Source organism: Athene cunicularia (genome assembly GCF_003259725.1).
Source record: "Athene cunicularia isolate RWA chromosome 12 unlocalized genomic scaffold, athCun1 chr12_part1, whole genome shotgun sequence".
In the NCBI taxonomy this organism is placed as follows: Eukaryota; Metazoa; Chordata; class Aves; order Strigiformes; family Strigidae; genus Athene; species Athene cunicularia.
The window spans coordinates 18,175,220-18,202,622 of NW_020799116.1; the positions used below are offsets into that span (position 1 = coordinate 18,175,220).

Below are 27,403 nucleotides of genomic sequence, written 5' to 3' on the forward strand. Positions count from 1 at the left end.
GGATCTCTGCTGCCAGTGAAAAAACATCTCTAAGATTACAGCAGGTCTAGTAGGACAGTCTCTGTACACCATATGCAGGTCACAGTGTTATGGTTTTTAAGACTTTTCTTCCTTTAACCACCATTTTAAACCACATTTCTCAAATCCACGATCTCTTCTAGTCTTTATGCATACAGTATAAGAAAAAACAGAACAACACAGAGGTCATAAACCACACAAGAACTGATAAAACCTGGAGGGAGGGAAGCCTGTCTCTCCTTGTTTGAAACATGCTCTAGGAAATGACTCCTTAACACCAACAGCTATAAAGTTAATTCTGATCCTGTCTGTAAGCAGCTGAAGGACTCAGTAACTCCCTAAAAGAGCTGGTAACGTGAAGTTTAAATGCACTTGAGGAGACATGAGCATGTTGGCAGATGTCACAGTGACATCAGATCATGTTTCAGTGGCTTTATAACAGCATCTGTTGGAGTTCACTTTCAAAACAAGTCTCTTCAGTCCAGCTCAAGGAAAAGGAGAACCTCACTAGCACACAGCGAGGGGGACTCTCAGCACACACTCTCGGACAGCACACGACTCCATCAGTCAAAATGCATCAACTTAAAGCAAGTCAATCCCTGCCCCAACCCCAATTTCTAGGATTTTCAGTCACTTCTTATGAAAACAGAAGATAAACAAGCAGCACCAGATTTGATTTGAGGGTTGAAATGTGCCGACATCACTTCTGTCCTTATCAATTCTCATACATTACTGTCAGCCCCTTCCTTTCTCATCAGCCTTCAAGTCTCCGAGTAAATCACCCTGTATTTCACCATAAACACACCGCACCAAGGTTTCTGAGGAGACACACATGAATGCTGCTGGCCCGAGTCATCCAAGTCCTGGAAATCTCTGCACCCACCCCCACACTGCCTAACCCTCTCTCCAACTCCTCTCTTCAAAGCAACAACCCTGTTTCAGAAAAATGCTTCTATAGGCAGCATCTTTTCTTCAGCAAAGGGCATGGAGAAAGCGTAAGCACCTAAAAAGATGAGGACTTGGCAAAACAAGGCACACTCGTCATGACCACACAGAGGGGAAAAAAACCCCAGCATGCTGGCATTTGTTTCATGTGTTTGCATTTTTCCTAGCAATTGATCTAACATACCCAGAAAGTCCTTGGGACTGCGGAGATGTCTCCACAGGCACATCAAGAATATTGGCTAAAATCTTTTAAGCTGAGCATCTGCTGTTCATTCAAAGAAAATTAAATGGAGCATGAAACGGGACGTCAATACACAGGAATCCAAAGGTACTGGAAATTAGTCCACAAGTAGCAAGAACCAGACAGCTATAATGCGAAACTAAAATGAAACAAGGTGGTCAAGACAAGGCAGAAGATACAGTTTATTTAAATCAATGACAAGTATCAGATGAAAGCAGCATCTTAGCAACTGAGACAGACCCAAGAGGGAATATCAATATGCAGTCAAGAAAGTTGAAAGCAAAAAGTGCTTCAATTTGCATTAATGTGAAGGAGAAAAGGCTGGAGAAGCGAAGCACACTAAACTGTCACACTGAAGAAAGGTAAGTCTGCCCTGGGATAAATCCTAATAAACACACCCTAGAGCTATTAGACAAAGAGAATACCTACCTGCAAGACCAGATGAACTGAGGCTTAGGAAGGGATGAATATCCTCACTAATGGTAAATGGATTCCCACTCATAGGAATCACATTAGAGCAGATTACGGCAGCTGGGATTGTACCTACTTCCAGAATAGCCATGGGCATTGAGAGAGAAAAGTCATGCAACAGGAACAGTGCTGCTTCTTAGAAAGACGACCGAGGTTTTAGCCTTTCTTTGGGGACAAAAAGCTGTCCCTGCAAGCACCCAGTACTGCCTTACCAAAGCACACCTAGACAAAACTGCCATCCTGGGGGCAGCACTGCCACTGCCCGGCACAGCAGCAACACATCTGGAGAGCCCAGGAAACACAGGAGTGGAAATAAAACCACCACACACCTTTTTAAAATACTATTTCTACCAAGGCAGTCAGGGTCTCCCCAGGTCAGCCCGGGCAAGGGCTCGCTGCTTCCAGAGCCTGCTCCCCGAGGAGGCTCAGCGCTCACGGGGACAGGAGCAACCTCACCCTGCCTTGCACAAGGGTCCATCTCACCCACTCCTCTCTGGAAAGACTCCAAACACACAGATTAACCTAAATACATCTTATATCACTGTTCTTCCTCTTTTCATTATACTTCTCTCTACTTTGCACTTTTTTTTTTCCCCTACAGAAGAGAGCCTCCCCTAGAAACAAAGTGGGTTTCCAAACAGGATCGAGTCTGCCATTACAGTTTTGATTAGCAACCTGTGATCTTCACAGCAAAACGGTAAGATTTCACATGAAGGCCCCTCTACGGGGTTCTGAAGGGCACAGGAGCCACAAAGACGGCCAGACCAGATGCAGTTAATAAGGGCCCTACACAGCTGAACAACCAGCACAGGCATAAAGAGAAAACCAGCCCAATCTACACAACCCAGTATTCCTATCAGCCAGCTTTCCCTTGGTGAGCTGCGCCACAAACTGTCACTGCCATTTCCCACCCAGCATCAGGCCTTTCTTTTACTAAGAAAATAAGCCAGAGAGGACTATTAAGCAATCCTGCTGGAATAGGAGAGCCCTTAGAGCACAAAACTGCTTTTAAATATCCACTTCACCCCACTGCACACATCAGCACAAAGAGCATTATGCCAGCAAAGAGAACAACATGCAGGCGCAGCCCCAGGACATGGACTGGAAGCCGCAGGCAGGGATGGAGGGTCCTGGGCTTCTGCCACTTCCCCTCCCTCCGCAACCTCTGTGAGCCGCAGAGCAAGCGAGCCCAGCTTTCCTCTCCCACCAAGTTCCTGCTCCTTCCATCTTCCCCGTCCATTTCCTCTGACAGTCCAAGCCACCCTTTTTCAAGCAGCAACACTCAGTTTTTCCACAGCAGACACCTGTGCAATCCGGGCTCCATCAAAAATGTGTTCAGTTTAAATTGTCACAGTACTTCCTTAGCTGTGGCCCATGAAGTGACAGCACTTTCAAGCATTTCAGCATGGTTTCTCAGTACCTGACTATGGCCAGTGTCCCTCCAACCTCCCAGGGATGTCACCTCAGCTGTCAGGCAAGAGCCACTGTATTCACTAATTAACATGTGCAAGTGCAGGCTCAGATCTCCTCCTCTGTAGCATTTTTCACAACAAAGCACATGCTGAGAGGCTGAGATAACTAAACATGGGAAAGTGACAAAACACTCCCACGTCACAGTCACAACACAGAGAGGACAATAATCTGGGTTCCCCCCTGGTCCCAGCCCATCCTGGGATACTGGTTTAACTAGCCAGTGGTACAGCAGGAGGTTCTCTGGCCAGGAGGCTGATATTGCTGAATATATTCTCCTGGCCAGAGAACCTCCCGCTGTACCACTTACTATTAACTAATAGAATAGATATATCCGACATTCTTGATTGCTACAAAACTTTGAAAATTTCAGTGTAATGTTAGAAGTGCAGATATGTAACACTTTTTTTCCAAACTCCTGGTTTTGGAAAAATGTACCACCTGAGAAACCTAAGAGATTAAAGCTTGCCACAACATCCACTCTTGCTTACTTTCAAGACTAAAAGATCCCTTCAGAAAACTGTTCCAGGATTCGGTGATTTTCTGCCTTTCCCAGACTTGATGTTACCTAAACAAAGCTTCTTCAATGGGTCAGATGCTGCCCACTGCCTCGTTTTGCCCCCTGTTAACACCACAGAAAAAGGAGCCAAGGCATGGCACCGCATCTCAGACAAGCTGCAGTCTTCTCCAGCCCGTGAAAGGCTTTGCTGTAAATCACTTTAGGATGCATACCCTGCTGGTTTGAGATCCCACGTCTTCTGGAGGGAGGAAAATCCCCCCATTTCCATCCCTTTCAAGGCAAGCCACAACCCAGCTACAAAATAATCAGGCTAACTCTGCTTCCACATTCTGAAACAGTCAACACTGTTTACTGCAGTCTAGATAAAATCTGGGTACAAAAACATACAGAGCGGAGCTGTAAACGCTCAATCACCCACATCCGTACAAGAAGCAAGAAAAGAGGAAATCTAAAATCACTTCTGCCAGCAGGCAAAGCCTAAAGCCTAGTTAATGTAGAACAGCTGTTAAGAAAAGTTGAATATTAAGAACATTTATACACATTCTTGTACCTTGAATAATTGCTCTGGAACTAAGTGAAAACTTGCCACCCTCCTCAAACAGCACATCATTAATTAGCACATCTAAAGCACTAGTGCTATGGATCAGCAGGATTAAGGTTTTACAGTAACTATGGATTGTTATTTTACGCTACATAGCAGTCCAATCACTCCCAAGGGCACTGAAATAGATAATACTGGTGCCTAGAAAACAAACTTCAACTTTTTCTTATCTCACACAGGATGTTGTGTTTCATGGCTTTCATAAACGCACTGCAACTAATATTTAATGATCGCTGGCTGTTACAATAAAACTTAATGCTGCAGGATCTTTATAGCAATTTACTAAAACAGCATTCCAGTGACAGCCGATCAATGTTTGATAACTCATCCACGATAAATTAACCAGGGCAATAGTTTTACTGTGATTTGATAATTTTTTCAAGTCATGCACTGTACAAACATCTGGTTTGGATTTTGAGTTGTTGGGTTTGGGTGGGGCTTTTTTATTTCAAAGTGATTGGAATGATTAGTTTTTCCATTTATTTTGAAGTAGTAGGATGAAAACAGCACCCCAAGTTCGATAGTTGATCAGCACACAGGATTCACTGATGAGCAGGGACTGTTACAAGAGCGTCCTCGGGAGGTCTGGAAATGTCTACATTCTGTGTAATAATAAAAATACAGAGGAGAATTTTTATCATGCAGCAGTAAGAGCAACAAAAAACCCCCATCAGATTCCTTCACAAGTATACAGCTGCGTTTCTTTAAAAGCAGATTTTTTTTTAAAACCCCATACCCCAAGAATGCAGGAGACTGACAGCTGGTTGGTGTCCCAGAACTGGACAGCAGGAAAACGTATTTACAGTAATTGCTGATCCCATGCTGATAGTATTACCAAAGCTCAAGTCATTCATGTTTAGGAGGAAGTCTTTTACAGGCCCAAGCAGGAATACACTTAGACACGTGCTTCAGCACATACACGTCGATCCATTAAGCAACTTTCAGTGCTTTGCTGAACTATGCCATATACTTCTTCCCCAAGGGAAGACTTTTAACATTTTCTGTTATAAGGCAATGTACTGCCTCTGACAAAATAGAAAAATACCTTCCCAGACACCTTAACCATTTGAGACTGATCACACCAACTAGATCTCACCTCATTTTGCAGAGGCTGTAGAAAAAAAGACATTCAATGCAGCAAATTATTCAAAACAAACTAGAACACCAGCACAGCCCAACACTCACACTAGGCAGCGCAGCTCTGAGTGCAGCTGTGTGCACCAGGCTCAGGGATCACCAGCCACGGTACTACCTCATGCAAGTCCCAAAGACCGTGCAGTTACAATTGTCCTGCCATGACGAAAGTCGACTGTGATAAACTGAAGTTCCTTACAAGATCTTGATCTAGGATTTGGCCCATTTTATGTCAAATCACTGCCAATTCTTCAAACTTGGCACTGATGGGCTTCATGAGTCTTATTTGGTTTATACTGTGGTAAGCAAACTCACCTCTCACTAAACACCTCCCTCTCCCCTTCCCCCCAAAATCAAAAAGGAGATCTGGGTTTCTTGCAATCTCCCTATCTGTCATTCACTAAGACAGAGGTGCAAAGTAGACATCTTAGCCCAGGGCTTGTTTTCTAGCCCAAAGGGAGTACCCAAGCAACTGCTGAAGTAATTCCCCTGAATTGTTTTCAGTAGAAAGACTATACACTCCTTCATTTGAAAAGGTCAGGAACTTAAGCCACTACAATGCTGACAAACACAAGGCTTCAATCCACTTCGGACAAACCATCATCATACAATGAAGTTTACACACACTATAAACAAACACTCCAGTGCTTTGCCTGTGTTTCTGCAATGTGAAAATAGATGCTCTCAGCTGAAGCCAAAAAGGAGTGCTCTGTTCTGAAACGGGGACTACAAATTACTTGTGGGAGCACAGAACAGCTCACTGGGCAATTCTGAATCAGTTCCATTGTTTAACAATCTGTGACGCTGTATTTAATTAAATACTTTGACTTCGATAGACTATTTGAAAACTTAATTTTTACAGAAGTCATTAACATTTTCGTAGGTGATGTAAATGAAAGCTTTTGAAATGTTCATAGGCCTCCGAGCAGCATTCAAATGCAGACAATGTCAATTTAACCCTTCATTCAGTCCTACTAAATAAACATCGTATCATCACCCATACTTCACTGCTCTGGGTTTCTTTGGGGGCAGAGGGAGAAGAGTGTTTGAGGTTTTTTAACAACAATACCTCTGGCTGCTTTTCTTCTTTTTTAAATATCACTAATTCAATTTATTTCTGTTCAAATTAAAGAGTTTTGTGTCTTCGTGCCCACTGTAATGCAACAATCTGCATGATCCTCTACATGCATCTGAAACACAGCCACCCAACACCAACGTCAGTATGGCCACAGCATTTCCTAGACACATTAAGAGTCACTTGGTGATGCAGACAGAGCTCTCCCCTGGAAATAAACGGCTTCAGTTAGAGGAGCTGTATGCCCAACAGCAATTCCCAAGGCACTTTAGCAAGCTGTAAATTCAGCACCAATGTTTTATCAGCCAAGCTGAAGATGTTCAGCTGATCTATATCATCCAACATGGATAACCTAACACCTGCTCTAAGACATCCTCATTTATTTTCACCACACTTCTCCAGCACCTCTCAGGCACTGTGAAAACAGAATGGATTTCCTAAACCTCATGAACCCCACTGAGATACAAAAGTGGTAAAGCAGAAAAACAAAGGAGAAAGGGAGAAAGGAAACACGCAATACGACTATCTAATAGAAAATGTCTTGGCTATGAACAGCCAAAAGTCAGTATTTTCAGACTCTGAACATCCAAGTCATTAAAACCAAAGTCCTTTGCAGACCTCTCCAGGATGAATTCTGCACAACTGCCATAAATGTGTACCCTCTAATAAGTACGGCATTTTGTGTCACATGCCTTATTGAATACACACATGAAAACACATTTATCACTATATTCCTTTTCACCGTAAAGCACTGTTCTGAAAACCACCACAAACAGCCCTTTTTCTTTGTGTTATCAAACTGACTTTTAAGTCACCAGTAAGCACGGCTCATAACCCCAGCAGAATCAGTGCCTTACCTAGTAGCATTAGCATGAGAATCTGCAAGGGAACCAGAAATTTTTACTCATGGCTCATTTTAGATACATAACTTTCATAATGCAGCAATGGAAGAGCTTTGCACGAGCAGCACAATCAACCTAAGCTCACGTCAACAAGCACACAGAACTGTGTGCCTGACACGGGGAGAGTATGAAGCTGCCATGGTCTGACATCTTATCTCCACTTACATTCTACAAATTCACTCAATTTTCTTTTCCCCAGTTGCTCTGTTGTATCCTGAGATCTAGTCTTCCTCTCCAGCTTCGGCTGAAAAGACAGGTGGCATCACCAATTCCTCTTTTTCATACAGCAACGATCGCAGTGATGAAAAAGCTGATGATTTCATTATTCACTCTCTCCAAAATAAGCCTGGCATTCACAACAACATACTTCTTGACTATACCATACTTGTGCTGAATGACAAAGCCTGGGAGAACTTTACATAGTTTTTAGACTGATATGTATCTTCAACTCTCATTCAATTTTTGAAGATAAACTACTCCAGCTAGAGCTCATATCCAAGACAAATTTGCACAACAAAAAGGATGGTTTTTCCCCCCACCCCCAACAAAAAACAGTAGCAAAGCTTGATACATAAAATTAAATATGCTCAGCCGAGTTATCAAATAATTTCTAACCACAAGGACAATGGAAATCAGCTCAGATAGTACATCAAATTGTCCAATTTGAAAAATATTCTTACCTCAGGTTTATCTCTGTGTGTGTTTACAGCTTCAACATTCAGAAATATAGACTCTACTTTACATCCTGTTGATAGAAAACATATTTTTAGAATTGATCTGCTTTAAAAATGAAATTGTAATAAAGATGCAATCTAATTTTGAATTGGTGAAGGTTAATCACTTTCCTCCTTCTGATTTATATTAGAATTGCCAAAATTCTGAATAGCTAAAGCTATCAAAGTGAATCTATTCCATCAGGGTGAACGTTATTCTCCATCTGATAATCCATCTCCTATTCACACCTTAGCTTTATCATTATTTTCTTTGAAACAGATTCTCATTTTTAAACACACATGAACAACAGCATTCAGTCAGGAAGTTCTTACTTGTAACATAGACTTCTTAGAATTTCATTGTAATTCGGAAGATAAACACAGCTTCCATTTTTTAAAACATTAAAATGATTATGAGAAGGTACACTGTGTGTTGTTAGCAACTCCTATTCCTCTATGCATGCAAAACAGCTTTAACCCCAAGCTAAATGGAACTTTAAAGGTGACTTCTGAAAAGGAACTTTTTTTCACCCAGAAATGGAAAACTCCAAAGCAGCAAGAAAAAATAAACAGTCAGAAGAGACAAGTATTATTCAGGTAGTATAAACATACCTACTTAGATAATGACTACTGAATTCACTGTGGCCACATCATTTTAAGCATGATCTGATTGCCAAACAGTCTTATCTCACACAAACATGACTGTTATAAGCTACACTACCCTACACAACATTCAGTAATACTCAAATTCCTCTGACATACCTCAGAGTCCATCTTCTATCACAAATACCTTTTCAAATTTTTCTGCTCACTTATTTCCTGAAGCCATAACACACTTGTTAGGTATTGAAAATTATGTATTGGAAAATTGGGTATCGGAAGCTTGAGGAAGGCAAAAGAGCAAAACAGTGAGAAACTTGCAAAGCATACATTTGCCTTGACACAGAGTGTCCAGAACAAACACAGGACTGGACGGAGGTCCAGTGATTTGTGTCTGATGTGGCGCCAAGGAGGAATGCGAAGCGGGGGGCAGGCCGTGCGGTACCATTCTTTCACTTCAAGGACAGATTTATCTCCTGTTCTGCTTGGTTCCCTCGAAATATGATTTTTATTTATCAACCAGCCAACTCTGTGCCTCATCCTCCCTTCCTTCCCACACAACCCAGATGCACCCATTGTACCAAGTCAACCTTGCTTCCCATCCTCCCTTTTTCCCACAAAAAAACAGCCGTACCCCTTGGCACCATGAAACTAATTATGTATTAATGATAAAATAATTATTTGACTACAGTCCCACCCACTCACCATACCTACTACAATAAATAGTACCCCAAGTTTGTACCTAACTTGGAGGGACAATAATCCGACACCGAATCAGAGGGACAGATCGATGGGTTTGTGCTCTTGCTCCCCCCCAGAAGGGACACCTTTTGGTAAGATTCCCTTGGCTACACCCCAGTGTATCCTCGGGGAACTGTGTGTGTGAGATTGCAATCATTTTGTTTTGGGTTTTTTTCCTCTTTTAAGTAGCACAATATAGCCAACCTGCAGTTCATGCATTTATCGTAGGCAACCCTAAAGAATCTGTAAACATTGCATGAAAATAAACTGTACTATTTGTGAATCTGACTGTTTCTCCTGAGTGCCTGCTTGGGCTGGGTCAGACTTATATAGTCATGGTCCCAACTGCCATACCTATTAAGGGATAAGTCCAGCCACCCCTAGCCCCTTTGATCTCTAAGGGCCAGCTAGAACGCAAGGGGATTTCTCTCTTACCCTAAATGCAACAACACTCCATAGAATGACTACATAATAAAAAAAAAAAGAGATTTTCCCCCTTTCTTAGAAAACTATTGCACTTTAAAATATATATATAAAAATTAGTAAGGCATCTTAGGGAAGCCTATTCTGAGAAACCTCATCTGTCACGAACACTGTGAGCAAACACAGCAGGAGGGTCAGCACTCAGAAACAGTGGACCAGAGAACAGATTTTAAGGGGAACAGCACACATCTTCCACTGCGGAGTACCCTAGTCATCCTTCTGTTCACAGATCCATTGCGAGCCCCAAGACCAAGCCAAAACAAGCTCTGATTCCTGGTGCCAGCTGTTACTAAGGATGGGTTACGACAGCAGACACACTTCCACAGTCCTTACCACCACCTCAGGTTAGAATCTGAAAAAAGTATCATATGGAAAGCTTTGAGTATAAACTAAAGGGACATGAGTTACTCCACAATAATTACAATGTGCAGCTCATTTTAAATTACCAATGTGCAAGTTCATACCTACAGCAAGACACAGTTTATCTTTCCTGAGTGCTCCCACACAGACCACCACTATACTGGATTGTTGGATAAAAGTCTAATTTATCCTAATCCAACTGTCAGGCCATAACAGATGTTCCTCTACTAAAGATCAGACATGCAGGGTGGAAATGATGCTTCAAACGCCAGGAAGAGCAAACCCCTAAGGGAGGTGCTACCCTAGAACAGGATTAGCTGGAAGGTATTAAACACACCACGTTTGATCCTGCACCCTGCCTCACTGGAGCCAAGTGACACATCAACTTGAAATAATGCTATAGATTATGACTGTATAAATAGTTTACACAGCCCTTGTATTTTCAGATGGTCAAATTCCAAAAAGTAGGTCGACTGAAATGTGCTAATCAGACATATGTATCAAGCACTTTAAAAAAGAACTGAAGTCAAAAGGACAAGGACCATACTTCACACCACTTTTCCTTCCTCATTTAATGTCTGAGTAAACACTGCAAACATGCAAGCCCTCTTAAAATTTATGAAGTCACCCAACTTCTCAAAAAAAAACAACCGAAACCCAAAACAAAACCCACCTCAAAACAAAAACCACTCTGTGAAAACAGGCTGAGACTACCAAGTCAAGAGAATGCAGTTTCAAAAAAAAAAAAAAAAAAAAAAGTTTTAACCGTTCTCTATTTTCAAAACACCAGCTTGTCATGCAAGGCTAGGAACACCAGATGTCACCAAAGCACAGGCAGTTATTACTGTAAGAGGACACCTCAATTAAATGACAAAAATCTCTTCAGACAGATTTCACAGTAACAGCTAGTTACTTTGTCTCAACTTTATTTTACACTTAACAAAGAAGTACAGGTCTAGACTGCTGTTTCTCAAAGCTGATAGTCAAAGACAGCTTTGCATTTCTGATTAATAATTCGACTAGGATTTTTTGACAATCCATTTCCTGGTAAAATGTGCAGATAGTTCTCTGTCTATGAATAATCTGCTAAAGTGTGATATTAGAAGATATAATTAAACCATCACATAAATACAATTAACAGCAGGCACGTGTGAAGAGGAGGTTGAAACACACACAAAACTTAATTAGCAATCAGCCTAAAACCCAAGAAGTATGTCTTACAACCCATACCCCCCACTCTACAAGCTAGCTAAAGCCCCTGAGCTAAGCACTGATAATAGCTGCTGGCAAACAACGCCAACAACAACAAGGTAAATTCATGTAGTGGGGGGAAAAAAATACTTCAGGAAAAGAGAACAGAGTTAAATTTAAGGGTAAGGGGAAGCCTTTGTAAAATGATAAACTTACATAAATGTAAATTTGCCTGTCTTCTAAAAAGCAATACCCTCAAATACATCAATAAAAATGTAGATCTTACTGTTCCAGATGTGTAAATGGCACGGGTTTGCCAGAAGAATTAGCGAAACAGCATATGAACTGAGTACAAAAGAAAGTTGTCCCCTAGCAGTTACAGTCACTGGTATTTTCATGCCTTCACTAATACACACATATTTTCTGGCATAACACAAAGCCAGTGTAAAACCAAAGGATTCACTGATTCTAACAAAGCTGTACAGGCATACATGCAATGTCAAACGTAATTGTTCAATTCTATTTTGAAGCAAAATAAATTTTAAATGTGCTTTAATTTAAATGCTGCACAAACTTTACACAGACAGCATAGTTAGATTTAAATATTATATATACTTAATACTACTCACCATAAGCCACCGGGGTTAGCTTTAAGACAGTATGCAGTGGGCACTTCAGGTAAGGCAGTTGTTCTGAGAAATCAAACAACAAATTACATATGAAATACAGATTACAAGAACACTAACTTTTCTATCATGCTACAGGTCAACCACTTAAATGTCTTTTTATCTGACAGCGTATCTGTTTTCTATCCTAGCATGCAACAGAGGTGCTACTCAAACAGAGCAAAAACCAAACATTACAGGTGAGGAGCAGCTCAATAAAAATCAACTACCAAGTCAATACAAAAAATTATACTTGTGTACTTGCCTAGCACAACCACCCTCTGATGATAAAGGGAATTGTTAGAACTTACTGCTTGGAATGGTAATCAGTACATTTAAAAAAAAAACAGACCACTTGTAGTGTATCAAGGAAGGCTTACCTGCAGGCTTGTCAAGAAAATATGCAAGCAAACACCGCATGACAGCTTGGTGACATATGACAAGCACATTTTCCTGCCTTTCAAGTTCCATAATTACTGGCTCCAGTCTCTGAACAAGATCTTCATAGGACTGGGTGGGGATGAGAAATACACAGCACGTTAAAAAGGGAAAACTCTTTGAAGAGTATATGTATATACAGTGGATCTTACTTTCATATTAGTCATCTTCTATATGTTATATTGGTGCACAGACACATATTGTAGTAATAAATTTTCCTGAAATTAAGAACACAGTTCAGGTCTTCCAGACTATCAAAGAGCATACATATAACAAAATAATCTCTCTGATGGAAAAGCTTTATTAAATTAGTCACTATGATCAAAAAATTTCCACAAAATACCTAGAATTTAATTCACAGCATCTGCAGATGCACAGGTTAAATCTTGCACATCATTTGCCATACCACATCTTCAAAAGCAAAACTCTGGGAAACCCAGCCTACAGTCAGCGTACAAAGACTTCACAAAGCCTGACTTGCTCAGGCTGCCCTTTGAAAACAAACGGTGGGTTTGATGAACTGGCCTGGCGACGGCAGCCACCATCCCACCGGCACTCACAGAGCGAGGCCGGGTTTCTCTCGCAGCCTGCACAGCAGCACGCACACATCAATCTGCTCAGCGGGGACACACCAGGCCTGCCCCCCGTGCACCCTTACGTCCATTTCCACGCGCAGACACCACGTCCAAGCCGTGCCACGGCGCAGGGCATGCCCAGAGCAGAGCGCCGAGGCCCGGGGCTGCCCGGCGGGGAAGCGGCACTGCTGATTCAGACCCTGGCAAGGGAAACCCAGCGGTCTCCAGCGAGGCAGTGCAAACCCCTGCGACAGAGAAACTGCCTTTGACAAACGACTGAAATCAGCTCATCACCCCAAGGCGATGAGGGAGTTTGATGTGTTTGTTACCATCCTAGAGGATGGCATCGGATTGAAAAACAAACAGTCCTTGTTCCAATGGACTAGGAGAACTTTGCAGCTTAATGACTGCCTCATTAGTAAGACGGGGGTCACAGCCGCAGGAACACTGCTCTTATCACAAGCTGCTCTTATCACAGAGATGACTCCTGACTGCTGAGGGAAGAGCAACACAGAGCCCCGCTTCCTCACGGCACAAACAGCGAGCAGCTGGTCCAATTACTCCTCCGCCCTGCTGCCCTGACCGAAGCCTTTCGCACCCACGGGCAGGCCGTGTGACCATCTGGTAATTGCCGCACTCTAATGGGTTTGCTTTAGAAAAGCTGTCAGCAAGTTATTTTCCCAGAGGCAAGGAGTTTATTAAAGTGAAAGACCAATGTGGCTACAGATTTCCCCAGCATTTCAGCCGGAACCGCATGCAAAGCAGCCATTATCTACAGCGAGGATGAATAGCAAAAGGCGATCTTGGCAGTATGTTCGCATATGCAATAGTTTGAAGCCTTGCAATCATTCCTCCTGCTTTATCACTGCAGGACCAGCATAGAAACGATGCCCACAAGATCAAAGCTCTCAGCTGTTTTTCTAAATCTATTATTTTTCAAGCCCTGAATCAAATTAAATGGTCTGGGCTCAGTCCTTGCAAGCTCCTATGGGCTATCCCCTGGAGAAAGGAACAACCTTTTTATTAATTTCAAAATTTGTTTTTTCCTTCCAAAAGCCAGTATACATGTGTTCAAGGAGACAAGGAAACCCTTCACCTTAGGAGAAAAAAAAATAGCATACCTCTCCTTTAGGGTATCTGTATCTGTATTTGTCTTGGTCTCTCAGTGCGAATTCAAGCGGATAATTTTCCTGTATTTCTTCGTATGTCATTTCTTCACACACTCCCTATAGGTGATAAAAATACTCTTTTAAAAAGAATTTATTTCCAGCAGTGCAAAAAGCAGATATCACTCTTAAATAAAACCATATATAAAATGCGTTTTGTTCCTTTGACAAAATGGTCACACATGATGAACAGGAAACTCTTGCTGGATCCAGATGTGATTAGAAAGAATCATTAGATCTGTCAAGTTACATATATGGGCAAGCAAGGTCACGGAGCAAGGTCATAGTTTATCTATTGCACCTGCTTATCTATCTATCTATCTATCTGATACAGTTGGAAAGTGCCAACTAGCAACACCCACCTATCAAAATTTTCATAGCATCATGGCTTCTACAGGGAATGTTTTACTGGGAAAGACAAACCAAGGCTAAATTATTTACAGCAAAATTTAATAAAGCGTTTAGCATTGTTAACAGGAATTAATTACAATCTTCCCAGCCTCTAGAACCAGCTTAAATTACTTCCTATCCTATAAAAGGCATATCGTTACAAAATTAAGTACTTCCTTCATCCCTAGCAAACAAAGCAACTTATTAGACATTTAGAAAAGAACTTACTGCGTCTATCTCATTCAGAACCTTCCACTGCTCATAAGGCACTCCCAAGGCTTCAGCAGTCTGAATTGTCCTTTTCATCTGGCTGGTCCAGACTTTCAGATCTTTGATGTTTTGCTCATTAATAAACTGTGCCAAGCTTTTGGCAAACTGAAAAAAAAAACACGAGACACTGGATGAGGGCTCAGAGCCAACACACTCTGAGTTCAGTTTGGAACACACAGGCTCTAGCCTCTGTAAACTCATTATAACTTTTCCAAAAGGCTCTGTCAAAGTTTTTGCTAAGAAATACAACACATTCTGTTAAGCCAAGAGGGATAGGAGAGAGACAGAAAAGAATAGAAGGAAGACACAAGTTTTCTGCAGTTCTTATCTTTATGTCCAGGGATTTTCCTTTTAGCTTTAATTTGTAAACCTTCCCAGTTATCCAACAAGTCAGGATTTTAGAAAAATACAGTTAAAAAATAAAGCCCTCTTGACAACAGCTTTGTGCTGTAGGATAAAAACGAATTTCAAGCAACAGAACGACAGATAAAAGACCATGTACCAAATCACAACGCACAAAGCGTGTCCATCCAGTTTCCACTACCCACACACGCAACTAAAAAAACCCTTCTTAAACATGTTAAGAGGAAAAGGGTGTAGAGGAAGAAAACTGTAATTACACAGCACAAACTGCACACATACACACAAAATTCAGTCACACTTGTTCAGGAGGTACGTACTTCTTTCCCTCTGACAGACAATCCAGGATCTCCTCCTATTCTCCCTTTGAGATTGAGTTCACTTTCTCCATGTCGACAGAGGTAGATTGACCGAGGAGTCACATGGATATTCATGAGGTAGTAGACAATCCGGCTCTGAATGTGATCCATTACTCTGTTTACAAGGTAACTCCTTCCAACATCCATAATTTTAATATATGAAAGATCCCTTTCATGAGCAAACAAAAAAAATATGTAAGATTCCACGTAGTTTCTATTAACATGTATCACAACCTTCCCACCCTCTCCCTCATTATAAAACAAAGGGGCAACAAGCCAAAGCAATAAACCAACCCTCCATTACCCATGGAACATTCATTAGTCCTAAGAAACAATGCAATACTCCAAAAGGTACTGGACAAGCTCTATTCCTTTCACACGCAAACTCTAATACCACCTTCTTTTTTGTTCCTTTTACTTGTACCAGATCTTGCTCTTGGAAGAATACAGCCCTCCCACTGAAAGGAAAATTCAGTGGAGTCATTCAGCTGTGGCAGCTTCAATAAGATATCCAGGTATTTTATGATACTAGATGTTTTTCTCCAGGATACAAACACTTCCCCCACAGCAAGTATTTGTCTGATTGCACCTAGGGGCCAAATGGCAGGGTCACTATTTACCCATCTGTTAACCCTTTCAGAAAAAACTATAGCATTAGAAGGACCAGGGACTAGCTTGAAGCAGGAAATTCTCTCAACCACTCAACAACTATTTATTAACAGTACTGTAATTTTCCCCATTGCTACCTTATCTCAGCATCAGACAGGTTATAATTTCAATTTTCAGTGCTTATCCTGTCTCATCTGAGCTATAATTTCAGAGTAGCATCTAGTTTAAAGGAGGAAAAAAAGTCTAATAAGCCGAAAATAACCACTGTTGGTTTCACTATTGGTTTTTGAGACATCACACCACAATAAAACAAGAAAACTTATAACAAAACCAAATGGAGGTGATGAGAAGCAAGCATCATCACCTCATCTCTGATAGTGTTCTTTGGATTTAATCATTACCCAGGCACAACCATTAGGTCCATCACAGAAATTACATGCATGAACTGATCTGACTGAAGCAGCTTCACAATGCTTACACTCAATTGCATTAAAAAGCAGCTCAGCCTTCCTTACAGCACAGGTCCTGAGACAAACCAGGAGCACCTGGCATGAGTGCAGCTCAAAATCTCACACTGAAATCCTGGACTATAGCAAGAAAAACAGGGCTCCTCTCCACATGGTTCATCTCTACCTTACTTTCAAGTGTTGAAAGTGAATGAAAAACAGATGAATGCTTTGGCATGAGGGCAAATAATCTAGCTAAGAGAGTTTCTCACAGCCCTGCATCTGTAGGATAATTTGCAAACACAAATAAATAAATTTAGAAGTCACATTTTTAAGACTGATGTGTTCAAATTCATCTTAGCCACACAAATAAATTAAGTCACAGTTACAAATCCCTTGGGTCTCCTCTACCTACTAAAAAGAACAAGTAACAACCAACCACTACAGGAAGTCTGGAATAATTTCTAAACGCTGGTTCTAGCACTGAAGAATCATACCATTCTCCAAGTGGGAAAATCAAAAAGAATATTGTCCCAGAGTACTCATTAGCCTACTTTCCTCAAGCAAGCAAGTTTCCAGGCTACACCCCCAGAGTAACTCTCTCTGATTTGCCAAAGGAAAGAGAGCTTAAACCATTAAAACATGACTAGAAAGCCCTAATCCCCAATACAGGATGCTCCATCCCCTAAGAAAACATCATAAAATAACCCAGTTGTGATCACAGTATTATTTTCTCACTTACTTGTCAAGAGTTTCATCTAATGTCTCATAAGAATTCTTGTAGCACTCTATTCTTTTCATAAAGTCTTCTGTTGCTTCATCATTACTACAATCAACATAGTCAGGACTACCCAGCTTCACTTGCTGTTTAAAATAAAAACAGCAAAGTAGTAATGTACGTTTCTTTCTCTTTTTAATGAAAGTTTAAAGAAATAGGAACAGGAGGGAATGCTACACAAGAATTTATTTTCTGGAAGTTTATTAAAATCCATGTAAAGCAAAAAGAGCCATTCTTCACAGAATTAAACTTCTGAGTTAATATACACATGGACAGCAAAATAAATTAAAACTGTTCCATTAATGGGAGTTAATTTTTTTTGCTATTGGAAGTTCTTATAACATACTTCTAAAAATACTGAGCTACTTTAAACTTCTTGACTTAAAGCAGTTAAAGCAAACTTTCCTATACTCACCACAATGTTTGCAGCAATGACCTCTGGATCTACGCATACTGACTCAACAAAAAAAGTCTTCAGTCCAAATGGGAAGTCAGGTGTGCAGAAGGAAGGAAGAAGGAAGATGCGTTAAAATGCCTCTAAAGATTAACACACACAGGCAGCATGTTGCCTACTTCCATGCTAACCCTTTTTTAAGAGAGCCATGTCTGCCCTCCATTTACTCAGATGGTTTCTCCAGACCCTCTCATGAGGAACTGTTGACTTGCCATTCCCTGAAGCATCATGCTCTACACTCTTTTCTCCAACAATGCTTGCAAGTGGAAAAATTTTGCAGGAAGAAAAATTTAGCACGGAAGTGGAAGACATAAATGCAGAGGATGCAAGTTCAGCACACAAACAGTAACTAATACTTCTGAAGCTTTTCCACTAATGGAGTAGCCTAACTTAAAGAGGTTTGTGTTTTGCTGTCTCAAAGGTCTATGAAGATGCAAGTTTAGAGGAAATGAAGGATTACTGGAGAACAGCTAAATGCAGAACAATCCTGGACAGAAGGCAAAAAGTCACAGAAAGGTTTTGGTTTGTACAGAACTAGAACAGAATTCCCTATGTGTTTCTGCAGCAAAAATCTGAACTGCACCAAGAACCGTATTTTAAATAGCTCTTGCTGACAGTACACTCAGAACTACAGGCTCAGGGTGACAGAATTGAAGCCACAGCACATAAGGGATTAGCTCCAAGCAGTACAAACATTAAAGATGGTAAAAATGAGGACTGGGTGACTTAATCAGAAACAATTCTTGAGAACGCAAAATGCATTATTGACTAAACATCTAGGAAGGTTGTGGCTTATGCTAGTGCACTTCATTTGGAGTACAGATAAGGGCAAAACTACCACTGCCTTACTTGTCCAGGCATTAGTGCAGAACTCTTTTGCTTCTGACTCACCTTATATCCATTTTCTTCACCAAATTTGTAAATAGTTTCTCTGCGTTCTCGAGTTGTGTTTGTAGCATCAAAGACCTGGGAATAATTACAAAGGGGGGAGAGAGGAATTAAAAAGGCATCATAGCCTGTGAAAAGCACTGTGTTAGTAACAACAAAAATAAGGGTTCAAAGCCCCTCAATGTGAAGGAAAGCAATGAAAACACTTCCCCTTCCCTCTAACCGACAACTTAAACATGCTTAACAAGAATACAAAAGACATTCCTATTTTATACATGTGATTTTCTAAATACTAAGAGAGTAGTATTTTGAAAGCACTATTAGCATAACACTCTGTTTGGGAGACACCACCAGAATTTAAGCCTAACACATAACACAGGACAGAATCTTCCTCCTGGTCTGTATCAGCATTAAATACTAATGCACAGGGTTTTAGTAAAGTTACAGTACACAATAAAGATGCTTCAATCAATATACTATTCAAAACGCAAGTGTAAAACTCTTAAAGGGCTGAAGATGTGCAAGACTTGCAAATCCAGCCCATGAATTACAAGATATATGCAGCCATTTTTCTACGAACTTACATTTAGCTCTGAACAAACTAGTGTTTTACTGAAGTATGAAGTTTGTTGAAGTATAAAGTTTAACTCATGTCCCCAGCAGAACTTATAGTTAATGGTTTTCCCCAATTAGTTTATGAAAACACCAGAGTTGTGTGAGTAGTCTTAAGAAAAAAAGTTACGCAAATTTATGTGAATACGGAATGTCAATAGTTGAACAGCTGATGTTTTGCATCCCATTATTAAATACTCAGATATGCAGAGATTTACTTTGAGTTTCTCCTGCTCTCTTCAGAGATTTCTCATATCAGTAACATGGCTGCCAGGCAATACCCAGGCTGTTTTTTGTTCTGTAAGTCTCTACTTCTCACTTGAAACACTAGACTATCAAACAGAAGCACAAGTGCAACCAAAACAACAGATGCTTTTAACGGTACATTATATAATTTGGAGAGAAGGGGGAAATTTTTCTTAGTGTTCCCCTCTCCTGGGTTAACCCCTCAAATCACAAAGGTGGTTGCTTAATATGGCATCATCACCCTGGACTTAAGTGCTTCTTTCACTGCAGCAACAAGGCAGATCTAACATCTAAAAAAGTCCAATATACTGAAGAGATACTGGAATTACTCAGGCTGTATATTATCCAACAGACACACACTGTTTTGTAGGGAAGCATCTCAAGAATGTGTCTTCAACAAGAAACTTACAGCCACATGCCCGTTCTCTTCACTGAGGTACTGTCGAACGTCATTCAGCGCTGCTAAGGCACATTGTCTTAAAAATGAAAAAGAATAAAACTAAAATGCCAGTTTAAGTTATTTTATTAAAGCACTTGTGTATTGTGATCAAAATGCCCTGTGTAAATGTTAGATAATCTCTCACAAAATCAATCAGCCCCTCTCCACAAAACATGGGAAAAACCAACAGAGGTCAACCAAGCTATACTAAGGAAAAACAGTCATGGCCATCTGCCTAAAAAAAGACCCGTCCAGTGCTCCTCTGTGCAACTGATACAACTATACATCACCACAGAATACTTAGCAACTTCAGTGACCAGGATAAACTTTCACTGACCTAAAGTAACACCACTGACTCATCCCTGCAACTGTATTCTTTTCTCAATTACCTGTTCATAGATATTTGCTTCTTATTTTGATTCTCAAAGAGGGAAAAAAATAAATCAGCTTAAGGCTTTTATCTTGTGGCCCTAAATTAAAGTGGATACTAAGCTATTTTTCAGTAATCTACTTATCCTTTTAACTATTGTGTAAAAATCACTTATGTCAAAAAAGATCTGTTAAAACAGAGAGTAAAACAAAGTTAGCACGGAGTATTAGGGACAGAGGTGACCATAACATTCCACTGTAGTCACCAACCCAATGTAATTATTATAATACTGGAGACTGATGAGGACACAAATACCAAAAAAACCCACCCCTACATACTTTACATTTGTTTTAAATCTGGTCAATAAAAAATTCATTTGCAACTTTCCTATTTCCACAGCATTAATATTATCTTCAAATCCATTATGATTTCTAACACATAAATAATACTGGAGGGCAACCTTAACACTGTACACTATTTACTCATTAGTAGAACAAAGCCCCATTTATTTCCAATAAGGACAGTCTTTTTGCAGTACCAACATAATAACCTGTCCCTTTCTATGCATGACTACTCTGTTTTGACATCCAGACTGAAACGCGTTAACTCTTCTTTTGCATTTTCCATATTCTGCATTCATAGCTTTAACTTAAAAGAAAAATAAAGGCATTTCAATCCTGCCAGTATTTCCACATTAGCATGGTTAATAGTCAGGAACTGTGATTCATCAGCCAAGTCTTCACTAAATCAATATAAACCCTCTTTAGTCATTGCTAACTAGGCAGATTAGCTCACACAGCCCACTTCATGTTATATCCACCACCATTTAGTCTAATAGGTGATACAGAGGCACATTAAAACGTTTGGCTCTACCTCTAAGGAAAAAGTAGGGGCTTGCAAGGCTAATGCACCTCATATCTGCTCTTCAGTTCAAAAAGATTAGGAGGTTCTTATGCAAGTTGTTCTCCTTTGATGTTAGAAATACTCATTGCTGCTGAAGGAGAAAGGGAAGAGAGGGGACGAGCAGAGGGACAGCCACAAAAGAAAGTCCAGACAGTAGGGAAGTCCAGACATTTTTGATGCTTGAGCTGAGGCACTTAAGAACAAAACACTCTGTATTTAAAGTAGCCTACACAAATTGTATTTCCATTCCTCTAAAATTTCTGTTCCTTCTCATTTCATAGTGCACACTCAAATTTTTCTGAACATACTAAAAAAAGACAATGAATGATCAAGAAAATCAAAAGACCTTCCCATCTGATCTTCTGTAAGAAAGAGGCAACTCCCTCTTCCTCTGACCTTCTCTTCATCTACCCTTTCTTCTCAAGGTCTTTCCTCTACATTAAAGCACAGCCTCTTTCCAGGCAAGTGGGGAGTCTCAAGTGTTTCATATGGGCCCAGATGCTCACCTTGCTTTGCATAGCATTAGCAAAACATGGCAATTTTCAAGGTAGAGCACTGATTGACTGCATGAAGCACCTGCATGGTGGCCAGAAAGAACAATTTTAGGGGGAGAATAGTAGTGTTTCATTCCGACTTATTTGAATGGATAATGACAAATATGTTCAAAGTACTCCAGATGAAAAATTCCAGTATGCAGACCAAAAAAAAAGCAATTATGTGGAGTTTTTTTCTTCTTTATGATACACACCAAAGCTCTAAAATGGCATTTTAAGAGCTAGACAGCAGGAAAGTCACTTCTATTATCTGATACCTTACAAAAAGGTAAGAAAAATAGTAACAATTTGTTAAAACTGATTTTTTTGAGTGAAAAAATCCTGGAGTAGCTGCAAGAATAACAGCAGTCACTGCCTACTGAAAGGTAAAAAGCAATCAAGTATTTACCTTCTCTGCATTTTTGATGCTTGAGATGAAGCAATTCAGAAAAAATACCCCAAATTTTAAGCAGCCTAAATCACTTTTTCACCTTTGCTAGAATTTATTTTCCTTGCAATTTCATACTGCAGTCTCTTAAGGATCTTCTTGAGCATACAAAAATGAAACTTAAAGCAGTCTCTAAGAGCAAATTACACACGATACCATTTTAATATAATTGACGTGTAGTCAAACAGATTCAAAACTTACTTCCTGATTTTCAAGCCTTCTTCATTGTCAGGCAGGAAGAATTCAAAAGATTTATACTTTTTCACCAAGTCTCGACGATACTGACCAACATTAAATTCTGCCAAGAAGAAAACAGTGTTAGTGGGGAAGTAACCATATTCACATAGAAGGACAAAAGTTACGACAGCTTTGAAACTAAACTACCTACAAGGATAAAATGATTTGCATGTACAAAGTCAACATATCATACTGATTCCTGGGTTTTGCGGGGGAACAGGGTTGTTTGTTTTAAATGCAAAGACAACAACAAATCACAGAGCTGGCAAAAGAAATTTGGTCTGTAGGTAGCTTCAGTGGAGTCACCTGGCCATACTGCTGTGCCTCTGTCTGCCAGTTTGCCTGAACAACAAAAAGAAACTTTTTTCCTCCTTCACAGGGGTGGTTCAAAGTCTATTTCAGTAGTCTACAAAAAACTGCTAACAATCTAGCTTTTTTCTTCTGTGTACAGTACAGTAAAACAGTATTCTGATAACAGCTCCCAAGATTTTCAGCTCTTATTTGAGCAAGGAAAAGTTCTAAACAGAACTATCCAACCATGCTTCTGAGAAACAGAAACTTAAAATTCAAGCTGTGGAAATATTTTTTCAGAACTGTGCTCAAATATTTCTATTCCTTAAGGATCAGAACACACAATGTCACAACCCCTGTTCCATTTATTTTTAAAAAATGCTTGAATTGTAAAAAGCAACAAAAAAAGACCAAACAACACATTAAAAAAAAAAAAAAAAATCAGCATAAGTACTGAACGTCATCTTACTGTGATCTCGTAACAGTGGTCAAAGAAAACTATTCCTTATCTGGGCAAAGGTCCATAAAGTCTATGGCCGTACACGTGTCACAATATTGGATATGGGATTAGGCAAGGCTGTTCTGTTTTGCCACACATCAGGCAATGACAGTGTACCCTAATTAAGTTCATTCGACAGCTCTGAAAGTAGGTCTCTGAAGTGCAATTAATAGTTAACTTGTTTCTGACCTATAAGTTATCTATGCTGAACTGCAAAGCACTTTTTTAAAAACATTAGATCAAACTGAAGTATTCTGTTTGAGAAAGGGCCATGGTATAACTACTTGCCAGACTTCATTTCTGGAAAGAGGAAGAGAAGTAACAGACGCAATTGCTGTGTTGTAACTAAGAAAAAAAGACATAGGATAAAAGAGCTCAACCATCAGCTGCTGTATATAGACTGCTGTTGGGATTGGGGCAGAGGATAAGTAAGCAAATATTGTTTATCCCCCCCAAAAGTCAAATTTTGTTTGAATTTGACAACGTTGTAAATTTTTTTGTGGTCAACTGTATGACACGGATTAATAGTCCAATCCAGGTTATTCTGTGACAGGTTTAGTGAGCACTGGCCATTAGTGGCTACATGAAAAGATGGCTCCTTGTAAGAAAAACAGAAGATGCAAGAAGTTCAGATGACCAGTGTTGACCTTTAAAAATGAAAAATAATGAATTTCATAAGAAAGACTAGTTACTGCAATAGAGTCATGCACAGTAAAGGCAAAGTGCTAGCTAGTAGAACAATCTTTAGCATCCACCCCTGTGGAAAAGTTTCACAAAGCTAACTGATATCACAACTACCACACAGCCAGAACTATTCCAAAAGTGTCCCAAAGTTTAGTATCTAAAATACACATTGCAACACAACTCTATTCAGGCATCTAATTGACCTCATTTCCTTCAAAAAGCCCAAACAAAAGTCCTTTGTATTTTTAACCATGTCACATTCTAAATGACAGAGGATTTGGAAAGGAATAAAAGAAAACAACACAGAACTGATGGCTGAAATGATTCTACTAACATGAACCTTGGGCTATTTATCTCCACCTTCTGTTCTTGAACTCTCCAGCTTGCTACATGAAGTCACAGCATTTATCTTTTCTCTGGTTTACATAACCTCATAATTTTAATCATCTGTCTTAGGGAACAAGAACACTTACTATATTAAGCACACACTAATTTTAAGACATTAAAAGCCAAAGGGTAATAGCGTTAGGGACATTTGATACTTATCATGTATCGATTCAGTCCCAATCAATTGGAAGCATTAGACAACATGTCATCTATTCCCTCAGTCAGTGAGGTTTTTTTAAATTGATTTCAGCTTCAGTAAAATTGCATTACTGATGACACAACAGGAAGGATCTGTGGTTTTCAAAAAAAATCCAAAGTCACTCTTTCTAACAAAGACAAACCATAAACAGCAACCTATGATGGAAGCTCATATGCAACATAAAGTTACCATATTTTCGTAAAACCAGGCAGCAATGCTCTAACTATTTTTTATTAAGCACAAGTGCATATATTTTCTGATGTGCTGCTCACAGTAGGCCCATAGAACTTTTCCTATAACTGAAGCAGACCACCCCTATTTATTTTACTGTATTTGGGATATAGTCAACCAAGCATGATCCAGATGTGGACAGTATCTTGTTTGTTGATCAACACTGGATTTCGGCTTTTCAAAGTTCCCATAGAAAAATGTTCAACACAGTGACATACATAATATAGCTACATAAATGTATGTTAGATGTGTCTCTAACATACAAGCATAGTTACATCACATGCATTTTATCAGCTTGCATATAGGCTAACCTATTAAGATTGTTATCCCATTTCAGCCTAATGAATTATGAAGTCCGTAAATATGATACGGCTTATCAGAAGGGTTATACTATGCGAAAACAGTCAAAACTTAAGTAATCATTTAAATCCTGTAAACTCTCATAGTCAATATAACACATCCTCCATAACATCTCATCTAAATAAAGTGCATTAGACAAGTTTCTAAGGGCTTAACATACCAACTCAAAAAGTCCTATATCCTAGATTCTATGTCCTAGAATCAAAGGAGATTTTAGATGTACACCTAGAGCTACTAGGAAATACATCTCTGAACATCCAGCCAAAGTCTACACTTTACTATGATCAAATGTTTAATGTTGTTTAAATGATTAACTAGCCGTAACTATAAAGCTACCATTACTGCACCAGACACAGAATCACAGAACACAAACTTTACTTTTTCTTCTACAGAGACAGAGAAGAAGGAAGGGAAGATGGCTGCTCAAAACCTCAGATGGAATTAGTTCTTGTTTACTTCTTGATCTGGTCCACAAGATACCATAGGAGCTTGGGATTAAGGTAGGACAGCCAGGTCCTTGGCATAGCCTGAGCCATCGTTTCCCACTCAAAACATATAAAGTCCTTAGGAAAGTGGCAACAAGTGGCTGCTTCAGTTCCTTAGGTTCTTAATATTCACAGAAATAGCTGTAACTCATTTCACAAATGCAGTTAAACGAAGTTACACAAAGAACTACGCGTTGCACAAGGTTCACAGAATTAAGAAGATGGAGAAGTCAGAACTTTCATAGAACCATAGAATGGTTTGGGTTGGAAGGTCCCAACCCACCTGCCACAGTCAGGGACAATTTCCAGTGGCCCAAGTTGCTCAAAGCCCTGTCCAACCTGCCTTGAACACTGCCAGGGCATCCACAACATCTCTGGGCAACATCTTCCAGCGTTCTCACCACCCTCGCAGTAGAGAATTTATTACCTGTATCTACCCTCCTTCAATTTAAAACTGTTACCCCTTGTCCTATCCATACACCCCTGATAAAGTGTCCCTCCCCCCTTTCCTGTAGCCCCTTTAAGTACTGGAAGGCCCCTATAAGGTCTCCCCAGATCCTTCCCTTCTCCAGGCTGAACACCCCCAACTCTCTCAGCCTGTCCTCACAGGGGGGTGCTCCAGCCCCCTGAGCATCTTCGTGGCCTCCTCTGGACCTGCTCAAGCAGGTCTTTGTCCTTCTTATATTGGGGGCCCCAGAGCTGGACACAGCACTGCAGGAGGGAGAGGAGCTCTCACAAGAGCCACCTCCCTCGACTTGCTGGCCATGCTTCTTTTGATACAGCCTAGAAGTGCTGACTGCTTGTCCACTTGTAAATGAGATTCCCTTTCAACCACATAAAGAAATGAGAAGGAAAGAAAAAAAATAAGGACAGCTAAAGAACCAGAGTGTTAAGGAACAAGAGCAAAACGTTGATTTAGGCACCTGGTAGAACAAGGAGGTAAATGAACAGTCATCAGATTTTGATTAATTAACATCTAAATGGAACAGAGAGCCTGCATATGGTATTGCTTAAATAGAAGTTAACAAAGCAGAAGGATTTTAAGTAGTCAAACTTGGCAACATAATTACTGGGAATTAGGTTTATAAAACACCTAACATCTGCCCTGTCCTGATGTAAACAAAAGTAAATCCATTACCTTTTGTAGGCACTCCAATCCAATTCAAATAGCGTGTCAGCTTCTTCGAGATGTAGGTTTTTCCTCTTGCTGGGAGACCCACCATGACAATCAGAGTAGGGCAATTGGTCATACATACTGAAACAGAAAACCAGAAAACTCAGATTTACCATTAACATTCCCACAAAGCACAGGCTTACACTGTGGTGGAAAATTACAACCCGTGTGCTCTCTGAGGCAGTGACCGTTCAAGCAGCTCATGCACTGTGTCCCATTATTTCAGGGGGTTTCTTCACAAGTACAGTGGATCTAACCAGTTTTCTTACGCAGTGCCGAATTCTGGAAGGGCGAGTCAGTGGTAGTGCAATGCTGGACACGCGAGTTGTATACAGGCAGAAGACAAGAAACCTATGTATTTGCATACATGTTTTAGGACATACAAAAACAATACAAAAAAAGGACACTGGAATCTTACACCCCTATGTACCTCAGTTCAGTG

At 40.2% G+C, this 27,403-nt stretch overlaps 1 protein-coding gene across 4 annotated transcripts in view; it reads right to left on the minus strand.

Annotated features, from left to right (window-relative positions):
- Positions 1–27,403, minus strand: part of PFKFB4 (6-phosphofructo-2-kinase/fructose-2,6-biphosphatase 4) — a 46,883-nt gene that overhangs the window by 3,093 nt on the left and 16,387 nt on the right. For 3 of the 4 annotated variants that reach the window (XR_003399270.1, XM_026857241.1, XM_026857243.1), the window contains exons 2-13: positions 26,926–27,042; positions 22,616–22,712; positions 20,131–20,197; positions 18,867–18,941; positions 17,937–17,993; positions 17,486–17,607; positions 15,650–15,857; positions 14,928–15,074; positions 14,265–14,369; positions 12,511–12,640; positions 12,095–12,157; positions 8,058–8,122 (exon numbers count right to left, since the gene is read on the minus strand). Coding sequence is in view for 3 of the 4 variants with exons in the window: in XM_026857241.1 (XP_026713042.1) it covers positions 8,058–8,122; positions 12,095–12,157; positions 12,511–12,640; positions 14,265–14,369; positions 14,928–15,074; positions 15,650–15,857; positions 17,486–17,607; positions 17,937–17,993; positions 18,867–18,941; positions 20,131–20,197; positions 22,616–22,712; positions 26,926–27,042 (1,253 nt within the window). In the remaining variant the exon portion in view is untranslated. Of the gene's footprint in view, positions 1–4,776; positions 4,869–8,057; positions 8,123–12,094; positions 12,158–12,510; positions 12,641–14,264; positions 14,370–14,927; positions 15,075–15,649; positions 15,858–17,485; positions 17,608–17,936; positions 17,994–18,866; positions 18,942–20,130; positions 20,198–22,615; positions 22,713–26,925; positions 27,043–27,403 lie in introns of all 4 variants that reach the window. The other variant, XM_026857242.1, reaches the window with a different exon arrangement.